General features: G+C 40.5%; 1 protein-coding gene across 13 annotated transcripts in view; it reads left to right on the plus strand.

Annotated features, from left to right (window-relative positions):
- LOC143034090 (uncharacterized) overlaps positions 1-5,236 on the plus strand; it is a 797,079-nt gene extending 791,843 nt beyond the window's left edge. For all 13 annotated transcript variants that reach the window (XM_076200017.1, XM_076200019.1, XM_076200026.1 and 10 more), the window contains one exon: positions 2,338-5,236. In XM_076200017.1, the coding sequence (XP_076056132.1) occupies positions 2,338-2,472 (135 nt within the window). In that variant the 3' untranslated portion in view covers positions 2,473-5,236. The remainder of the gene's footprint in view (positions 1-2,337) is intronic.
- The last annotated feature ends 5,726 nt before the right edge of the window (positions 5,237-10,962 follow it).

The raw sequence follows: 10,962 nt of genomic DNA on the forward strand, positions 1-10,962 counted from the left end.
GGCCTTGTGGCCATGACAAAGAGTCCTTGTACTGGAAAGCATCTGGTAGTAGGGGCACACTACAACACTGTGGTGCGAATCTTGTGAGCTAGTTATTCCCTACATTCTTTAAGTATCCAGCTTGAGATCCCGTCAGGTCCTGAAGCTTTTGTCACATCCAATGATCCCAAGAGATTGAGCACTTCCATCACGTCGACATTTATATCTTCTAAATTTGGTTTTTTGTTCCCCTCACTTTCCTCCAAAAAAGTCTTATGAAGACCAATTGGAAACACGTTCATTATTTCTGTCTGAACTGAGGATTCTTCAGACCTCACCACACACTATTAACTTGATGGTTACTTCCCCGTGTCTCAGTTTGCCATTTCCAAACCTGTATAGTGAGTCCTCCTTATACAGTAATTCTTTATCCGTTAAATTCACATACATACATATATCAAGGCTTTTTCCCCCCTTACAAGGGAGGTAGCCTTTTTCTTTTTGGCTTCCTCCCTTGTAAGGGGAAAAAAGCCTTGGTATATGTATGTATGTGAATTTACCAGATAAAGAATTACTGTATAAGGAGGACTCACTGTACAACAGTTTTGGTTCATCTTTGCACTTATCTACTACACCTTTCAAAATTGTTTTCTTTCTTCCTGCAAATTCTTTTATAGTTATTGATAGCTTGTCCATAAGCTTCTTTTATTTCATTGTTTCTTCTCTTCTCCATTTTTCTCAAGCCATGTCCCTGGCCTTTTTTCCAATCTGACAATTTCTGCTAAACCAATCCCATTTCTGCTTCTTGCTTCCTCTATTCTTTGGCACATGTTTGTTCACTCCCATTTTGTCTTTATTCTCGTGGTATTCATGAATTCCTTCCAGTCTGCTTCTCCAAAGATTTTTTTCAACCTTAACTAATCTGCTTTCCTAAAATTAAGTCTCCTTTGCCTTTGTAATTCATTGCTTGGCTCTGTTTCCTCATCCTCCAGCTGAAATTCAATTGTTACTTGGTCACATTTTCCTATGGGGGCAAAGGTTCAAAGAGCTGATGATATCTGATTCAAAGAGCTGATGATATCTGGCTCTTTGGTCAGTAACAGAAATAATCTTGTAGGAATGTCATCTCCTCTTACCCAGGTCACTTCCTTTACTCATAAGGTCATTTTGTTCTCCATTGCTATACTTAACAGTGTATTTTCCCAGGAATCTGCTTTGCCCTGTATTCACTTGGTCTTTGGATCACATGTTGGACTCTTGATCGACAGCTATTTCACTACTGGAAGAGAGCTCAGAGCTCGTAGGTCCAATCTATGGGTAATGCTATGACCTTGCACACACACACCCCGAACTCCCCGCCCACGAGAGTCAGAGTAACGACCCGAAGCGCAGCGGTACCGAAATAATTTCGGCCCTGGGCAGGATTCGAACCAAGAACTATGGGCCACTATGGTGACAGTTCAGCGCTCTACCAACTGTGTGAAAGAGTGTGCGTGGGGGGGGGGGGTGTCAAACACCCACTACTTTCAACCATCTACTGCCTGTATCACACAGAATCACAAAAGCTCTTCAAGACTGACCACTGAACTCCCTACTCCAGCAGCCCCACAGAAAAATCACCCTAAAGAGAAGCAAGAACCCTATACACATTCTTTTATTATCAGGTCACAATCCAGCACCAAGACAATATCAGCACAAAATAAGCCTGGCTACAAATTGCTTTAGATGCAGTCATCACACAGAGGACACTAAACACCTCATCTTACACTGTCCCATACTACACAGACAACACTTTCTTGAACGATTTGTGAGGCAATTCGGTAACTGTTGGTGCTGCCTTGAAGCTATGGGCCTTTTGCAAGAGACCTAAGTCAATAGATCATCATTGCTATTATCACCATCATCATCATCATAATTATGATCATGATGACTATTTTGATAATGATTGCCTTGAGTTTCATTGACTAGAAACCTGGAGCCTTGGTAAGAAGTGTTGGACTTTTGCCTATGTTATCTTAATATGGGTCTGTTTCCACGTCACTTGCTGGTAGAGGAGGGGAGGGGGAAAGCATTCATCAGTTGTTAGGTCTCTTTATATGGAGGAAAGCTAAGTAAAGTTGATGCATCTTTGACTCAGTTGAGAGACTAAGAGGCTGGTGTTGATAAGATACAATTTTCTCCAGTGTTCATCTCACAGGACCACCACAAGCAGGTACCCGTTGTTGGTCCCTCGTCATCATCTCCCACCTAACCCACTATATGGATGTTGCCAGTGCATCTTCATTAATGGCATACTTCCTTATGAACTGTACACTTGGATATCAATTGGCTCAACTTCTAATCAAATTTATCTTGCAGCTGGATTTCTTCGGTCTGCTGCCATGGACGATCTTACTGCGCTGCACTTTGCCGCTGGCCATCTTCCACCGCTTCCACTCAACAGTGGTGCTGGCTGCCATCTGGAAGAACTCGTACAAGACGCGCATTGAATGAGAATTAGCAAGGCCGCCTACAATGACGGTCAACAGCATCAACAGTTACCTCCACACGAATGGGGTGGTGCCTGGGATGAAGGGGCCTGAGGCTGAGACCGTGCCAATGATACAGACCCCTTCCAGCCCACCCCATGCCCTCGACCAACGATCAGAACACAAGGTATCGCTCTTCAGTATCATCTAAGTTTGATCATTATACTGTGTTGCTATGGGGGTGTACACAGCCCCTGACCTTAAATACTTTCCTACATTCATTATCTTTTTCATCTTGGCTTTCATTAAAAGCTTGTATTTAAAAAAAGAAATTTCGAGTACATATTTTCTTGCTACGTTAAAAGAGAATGATCATAGTACAAGATTTTGAAAGCGTACCATATACATACATCTCAATAGATCCTACTGACTGATGCTTTGACCAGAATAGTAAAAAACAAAAATTAAAAAAATACAAAAAACAATAAAAAAAATACTTTGCACTTTATACTGCACAGACTTAAGCAATTTGATGTTCTCATTACGCTATAAATGTCCATTTCCATGTTCAGCTTAACGAGGATGTTGGTGTTATTTGTGGTGTTCAACATGAATCTCCAAGCTCGGAAACAAAGTGATATTGTGGTATTGATATTTTGCAGTCAGTAGCTGTAATTTGCTTCCCAAACAATTTCTTTGACTAAGCATTGCTATGTACTTTTGACACATAGGCTGTACATACTATAGATGCTTTTGGGAAGCTTTAAGTATCCTAATGCTTCTGTATCATTTATGTATACACCTTGTCCTAGACTAAGTGGCTTGGAGATCTCAAAAACCCCAACATGTGTGGGTCCAGATCAGACTTGCTGATTAGTTCTCGAGACTATAAAGCCGCCTGGACTCAGTTGTTTCTCAGCTTCTGAAGACATGTACTGACATCTTCACTGAACTTTGTGTACAGATGAAAAAGTTCTAAGGGTGCTTGGTATATCAGTAAACGCCAAGGTAGCCCGCGGAATTTCTCCTGACTTATGCCGAGGGCATGAGGAAGCTCAGTTACAGAAAGAGGCTCTTAGATCTCAAGTACATTTTCCCTAACGTGGAGTAACTCGGATTACTCGCACCATCTGGAGAAGGAGGTACTGAGACCCAAGACCCCCATGACCCCCACAATGGGTGCAGGCGGAGCCACTTGCTAGTCTGAGTGGCTTCCGGTATTTCTCGAGGCTCTGTGAGCACATCCAACTTTCACTTGCTCGTCAACCCGCACTGGTCCTGGTCGAGATCCACCACTCGCATGTGTTCAAGCTGAGTCTCCGGCAAGTATGAAAGTCACACAAAATGAAGGGGGGGTTTACCCCTATACATTAACTAGATTGTAAGGACCCTCATGTGTCCTACCATTAGATAGTCAACAGGACCACTTCTGCTGCTCCTACTACTCTAGCCAAGTCAAACGCCTAACAGTAACTTAGTAGTACCAACTTGTACGTAGTAAAAATCTTTACTCAATTCTTCCAAATGACCAATTGAATGCTCAGTTAATGTTAGGACACATAAGATGATGTAATGCTTGTGTTGCCCTCTTTTGACGCACTGTTGTAAATAAGTCAACCCTAATGTAGATGTCTACCCTCCCAGTATTCCGTGGCTGGTCGTGAGACAATAAATACAGCCCATTACAGAGAGACCAGGAATTTATTGTGAATGTTTGACAATAGGAAATGTCTCTTTTTTTAAATAGATAGAGTGAAGTTTTTGATTGTGAACATTAATAACTTTTATTACAAGGTCGACTTTGTATTCTTCCAAACCCATTCTCTAAAGTATTTACTAGGTAGTTCTTACCAACAAAGGAAAATATTAAGTCTTACACAGTTTGCGGTTTCATCAAACAATTTGTGTCAAGGTTTTTTGTACCCAGCAAGGTCATAGACTTTGGTGCCACGTAAATCATTCATTGGCTTCAGACAGCAACTCTTACTTGACTAAGATGATGACGCCACCACGCACTATATCTTGTGACCAACACCAGTACCAACACTATTACTTGTAACTGCCCATAACAAGGCTTTCTATTTTGTACCTTGGATGTTGCTGCCGGTCATAGCTTTACTGTGAGTGTCTGGCTAGTGGGCCACCAGTGTTGGTGCTGCAGCCACCACTGGCGTTTTTGGGTAATGTACTAGAAACACGACAATAATTATGGTAGATCCCAGTTAGCCACTTTTCCATGGAATTTTACATTTTAAAACACGTCATTTTGTATTCATTAGCGTGGTTAACCCCCGTGGCGGAATGTTTATTGTTTTCTAAATTATTCATAGTTCCATAACAATGCATGTGTGATACCTGAATTGAAATACTGTATTTACAAGAAAGAAAAAAACAACAAAAAAACAAAAACTCACTTCAACTTCCAATTGGACTACCCCCATTGTGTGTGCTTGCCTTCTCTCGTCAGTAATGTTGAAAGACTTTTGTGTGTATATGCTGTTTATGACAATAAGGATTCTAAAACAGGATAAGATTTAGATGAAGCTTTGATGATATGAATCTTCAGTTAGTATGTTGAATTTCATGGAAGGTTGTTGCAGATTTTTTAGCATTTTATTCTTCAAATTTTTCAAGTTGAATCATCATGGAAGCTGAAGCAAGTTTTCTAGAAGGAAATGTTTTCAAGTAAGCAAAGATTCTGAGGTTTCTTGTCATGGAGCTTGCGTACTCAAGTCTATGGGCCATACAGTATAGTATGTTTATTGTATCAAATATACATGTGAGTCGTTTGAATGTGTTTCTATTTAACCCCCATAACGGATTACGGAACATTTGTACTGCAAAAGTAATCAAGTGAAGATTGGTTTGAAATGTAATTAACCACTTCGGTACAGTGATGCCTATGTAGGCATTGTGAGGTTTGATTTGATTTGATTTGGATTCAATCATATATACAATAAAATACAATACATGTAAGACTCATATTATACATAGTGAATACAATTGTATATCCGAGGATGGCACAGAAAGTCAAAAGACTTATTTCCACTGTGAGTGGGTACACAATGATGTCAGTGTCGGCATCTTGATTACAATTTTTTTTTTTTTTTTTTTTTTTTTTAAATTGTACATGAGTTACCCCCTGGATTCTGTGAACTGGTTTATTCATGTTTTCTGTGTTTATTATTACTCAAACTAAAAGAAAATGAGTAATACAGCCGTGACTATATTTTATAATGTGAGTTGTGTGATGAATTATACATATGACAGCCAATGCTGCACATGAGAATTTTACTCATACTGAAGTGGTTAAATATCAGTGTATATAATCTATACTGCATAGCATTTATGGAGGAGGAAGAGAATGAGAGGAAAGGAAAAAAAAATAAATAAATTTTGATGTTCGTATGACCGTCTGCTTATCAAAGATCTGCCAGTCAAAACTGACATGAAAATGAACCTACCAAAATCAATCTCAAAGTCAGGCTTTGGACAACATGAGGAGACTTAGTCTACAAACAATTTATAAGAACCATACTCAGATAAGTTTCTACAGCTTATTTCATGACAATCAGCAAAACAAGACACTTTACAAACTAAACAAAATAAAGCAGAAAGTAATTAACCTGTGCCAAAACCACACCAACAGAACACCTATACTCAGAAACCAGGATCCTTCCCATACGATATATGGAAAGAATAGGCTCACAGTTCTATGCTACAGACTTCAATCCAACCCCCCCATCCCATTCCATCACACAAATACATTCAACTGACCATGCAAAGCACACCACCATCATACTCATATACAACCATGTACCACCTTTACCTTACAAAAAACATACAAAATACGTGCAAAAACATACATTCATACCCAGATCACAAACCAAGTTCTTCAAAATGGAACACCAAATTCAATATCCCTGCTCCCAAACATCAACCCCACAGAAAAATATTATTCAAGAGAAACAAGAATCACTATAGGCCTCCATCTAACTTAAGACTGCACAATCACAGAATAGGCCCACAAAATCAAACTGCCCTAGATCCAACCATCACACACAAGACACTAAGCTCAAAAATTCGAACTGGGAAGATGTGAAAAGTGACGTCCCACAAGGCTCTGTACTGGCTCCTTTAATGTTTGCCATATAAATAAATGATATGGATGAGGAAGTAAACTGTTATATGAACTTCTTTGCTGATGATGCCAAATTACTCAATAGAGTAAGAACAGAAGAAGATTGCATATTGCTACAAGAAGACCTAGACAAAATATGGGAATGGAGTCAGAAAAGTGAGATGAACTTCAACATTAGAAAATGTAGCATAATGGAATTTGGAAAAAGTAAAAATAGAGTATTGGGATTGTATAAAATTGGAAACAAAAGTCAAAAAAGTCGATTCAGAAAGGGACCTGGGAGTAATCATCTCAAGTGACTTGACACCTGATAAACATGTCAGTAAATTATTTGGAGAGACTTATAGCTTATTGAGGTAAATAAAAATGGCCTTCGACTACATAGATGAGGAGATGGTTTAAAAAATAGTTGTTACACTGATAAGACCTAAACTAGAATATGCTGCAACACTATGGGCACCTAGCACAAAGAACATAAGAAAGTTAGAAAGAATACAAAGAGCAGCGACAAAGATGGCGCCTACACTGATAAACCTGACATACGAACAAAGATTGGAAAAATTACATCTGTCATCACTGGAACAGAGAAGAGAAAGAGGTGATTTGTTGACCATTTTCAGAATTATGAAAGGGATGGAAATTCTCGACAGAGACAACTTATTAAAGTGGGACAGAAGAGAAACAAGAGGACACAAAAAGAAACTAAAGAAAGACAGCTACAGAAGAGACCTGAAAAAGAATAGCTTCCCACATAGAGTGATTGATGTCTGGAACAAACTGAACGAAGTAACAGTGAATGTCAAAACTATACACGATTTTAAGAATAAACTGGATGTGGAGAGATACAAAAACGGGTTACTACGAGCATAGCTCTCGTCCCGTAAAATACAACTAGGTAAGTACATCTTCCAATATCCCTAGGCAACATGATATTTCCTGAATGACCCATGGGCCTATCTGGAGGTCACTGAGATCTGGGTACCTGGAATTGATTGATCGATTGAAAACCTAAGATTCACAGCAGACACTATGATATTAATTCAACACCATGAACTTTCCTCTTAGAGAACTACAATAGTGCCTCCTTATGGAGAAATTTATAAGGGATTTTAATGTAATATGCTGTTACTACAAACTCACTGCCAAGCTGGTTTCATCCACCTCCAATTTGACATCTGCCCCGAGTGGTCACATTAACCCACACAGCTCGTGAGCAACCCTATATTGATACTGGTAGGTAATACTAAAGTTGTCTTGCACATTGATGAGAATGACAGTAGCTTTTGACTGTATGTATATAAATACTGGATACTTGAGGGACGAGGGATCCTCCACTCTATATGTTCCTCCTATAATGAATCAAGATAAGGAGGGTGGAGTGTATTTAGGGATGGAATGGTTTTTATGCCTTTTTCTTTTTGGCTACCTCCCTTGCAAGTGGGAAAAAGCCTTGGTATATGTATGTATGATGAATCAAAGCATGATAGGGTCTCGGTGGACACCACCCAGAACTTTAATAATTGGGTCAATAAATGTGTATGGTTGTGGTACTGATGAGAGTAAACGGGAATGGATTTGCCTTTTACTCATGCAGCACTTGGAACAACTCACGGAAAAAATCTATATACACTTTCCTCCCTCTCATCTTAGTTCCTCATTGATGACAGGTCATCCCTGCATCCCACATGCTGTCCTGGGTCAGAAGCAACGTAGCAAGACACAATACACCCACAGCAAGGCCACTTCACTCAATCGGTGACCCCCTCCCTTCCTTGCATCAGTGTCTATACACAGCCATTTTCCACTCATCCCTATCTCCTGCCTTCTCCCTTCCTTGCTTAACAGACATTCCCCTCTTGCTCAATGCCCCTCTTACCCTATCTATCCATCTCATCCTCAGTCATTCCCTCAAGTTCACTCCATCCACTTCTGCCTTCCACACCTCTTAGGAAAAAGGCCATCACCAAAAGAGACAGCAATACAATATCATTATCACTTCTCCAAAAGTTTCAATCCTACAACCCCAAAAATAATAAAGTTCTATTTAAACTTACCATCATCCCACTCCCATCCAGTGGAAAGTGAGAAAACCCTGGTAGACCAAAACCCTGTCAGTTGTGGTAAGTCGCTGGGGTCTTTAGACAGATATTGAGTCGCCTTTCTGCCTGGCCAGGGCTGTTTGGGAACCAACATAACATAGCCCACAGTGGGTCTCAGGAATTGAACTCATGACCACTTGCTCATGAATTTGACAAGGTATCCACTGGGCTACCACACAGCCCAAAGTTCTATCTGTATATCTAATTATATACCAAGAGGTGGCTTATTCCCCCTTATAAGAGAGGTAGCCACCACCACTCCCATCCATCACTCTATTTGTTTCCCTGTTATCTTAGCTCCTTGATCTTTTCCACTGAAAAAGAGCCAAAAATTCAAGGTCTAATATTTGATACTCATATGACTTTCAGCCCACATATCATGAACCTGACGGCAAAAATCAATAAGAAAACAAACCTACTAAAAACAATCACGAGCACAATCTAGAAAGTGAATCATAAAAACTACCCTTGACTAGGCATCCACAGCATGATTCCCAACAATCAGCAAATCAAACATGCACAACATATAAATACTACAGAATGGAGCACTGAGAGTGAACAGAACTCTAAATCCTCCTAAAAGAACACCATGTGAAAATGACAGGAACACAATTCTATGCCAGAACCTTAAACACCATACATCCATCACACTACATTTCACAAGCACCACCATCAGAATACAACAATAAACTACACAGCATACTTCTCAAACATCTATAATCTGCCACCTATACCAAAGAAAACATCTACATAGAAACACACATGCACTCAGGTAAGTAAACAAGCCCTTCAAGAAAGACTGCCAAACTTGGTACTCCAACAGCAACGATCCCCAGATATAAGCCCCACTGAGAAAACTCTCCCAAACCTGAGAAGAACCATAATGGTATACTTGCTCTTGGGACAACATCCAGCAGACTGTTCCAATACAGAACACCCCATTCTACAATGCCCCACACTAATAATCCCCAGACAAGATAATATCTCTTCCCAAAGTGACAACCAAGCTGGGCTTGTTGCTGCTTTCCTCAAGGCTGCAGGTCATCTGCAAGAGACACCAGGTGCAACAGACTAATTTACTACTTCCATGTGGATGAAGTCATCCACAAGGAACTGATAAAAGGGGAAACAAATGGATGACAGATTGGAGTAGGATTGGTACATATCTCCCTTATAAAGAGAAAGAAGCCTCTTTGTATACAAACAGTATATAGATAGAATAATTTTCCTACTTTCTGGGATTGTAGGTTTGAAATTTTGTAAGTGATAATGATGTGCAGGAAAATAAAGAAACAAAAAATCAAACTAAGCACAGAAGCAACTTCAACAAAGATGTGGAAGGGGCACTTAAGTAATGCAACTCCCACTCAGAAGGGTCAGGTAAGATCTCGAGTATACATCTAAAACACCTTGGCCCATGTGCATTGAAGGCTTCTACTAATTCAATCACCCCTGGATACAACTGCAACAATCTGGAAAAAGAAATATATAATACCCATAATCAAATCCAGCCATCATGAAGCTTTTGTGGAGGGGATGGGGGAAAAGGAGAGAGGGGGAGGAGGAAAGGAGAAAGGGAGAGGGAAGGGGAAAGGAGAAAAGAGAGAGGGCATGGAGAAATAAGTGATGGGAGGGGGAAAAGAGAAAGGAGAGAGGGAGAGTGGAAATAGGGAAAGTAGGGAGGTAGAAAGGAGAGAGGGATAGGGGGAAAGGAAAAAGATGAAAGCAGAGGGGGGAGGTGTTGGGGAAAGGGGAAAGGGAGAGAAAAGGGGGGAAATAAGGAAGAGAAATATGAAGATAAACAGGAGAGAACAATAGGGAGATGAAAGGGGGAGAGGGGATAGGAAAAATTAGGGAGAAAAATGAAGATGGGAAGGAAGGGAGAGAACATGAGAACAAGAATGTGAGAAAGAGGAGATGGGGAAGATATTGGGGAGGGAGGAGACAGGGAATTATGGGGGAAAGGGAAGGAGGAGACAGGGGAGAGGTGGGAGGGGGAGTGATGGAGAAGGAGAATAGGAAGAGAGTGAAGTAAAGAAGGAAGATAAGGGAGAGAAGAGGATGGGGAAGGGGTGAAAGGGGAATAAGGCAAAAAGGAATGGGGAAGGAAGAGAGGGTGTATGTGGAAGGGGAGATAGGAGGGATGGGGAAGGCAAGAGAGATATGATGAAGGTGAAAGAAGTTGTATGGGGAAGGAGAGAGGGTATGGCATAGGGGGGAGAGGGGATATGGCGAAAGGGAGAGAGGGTGTGGCCAATGAACATTTGGCCTATGG

This window comes from Oratosquilla oratoria, chromosome 16, assembly GCF_046742065.1.
Source record: "Oratosquilla oratoria isolate Oo_2021 chromosome 16, ASM4674206v1, whole genome shotgun sequence".
NCBI classification, from domain to species: domain Eukaryota; kingdom Metazoa; phylum Arthropoda; class Malacostraca; order Stomatopoda; family Squillidae; genus Oratosquilla; species Oratosquilla oratoria.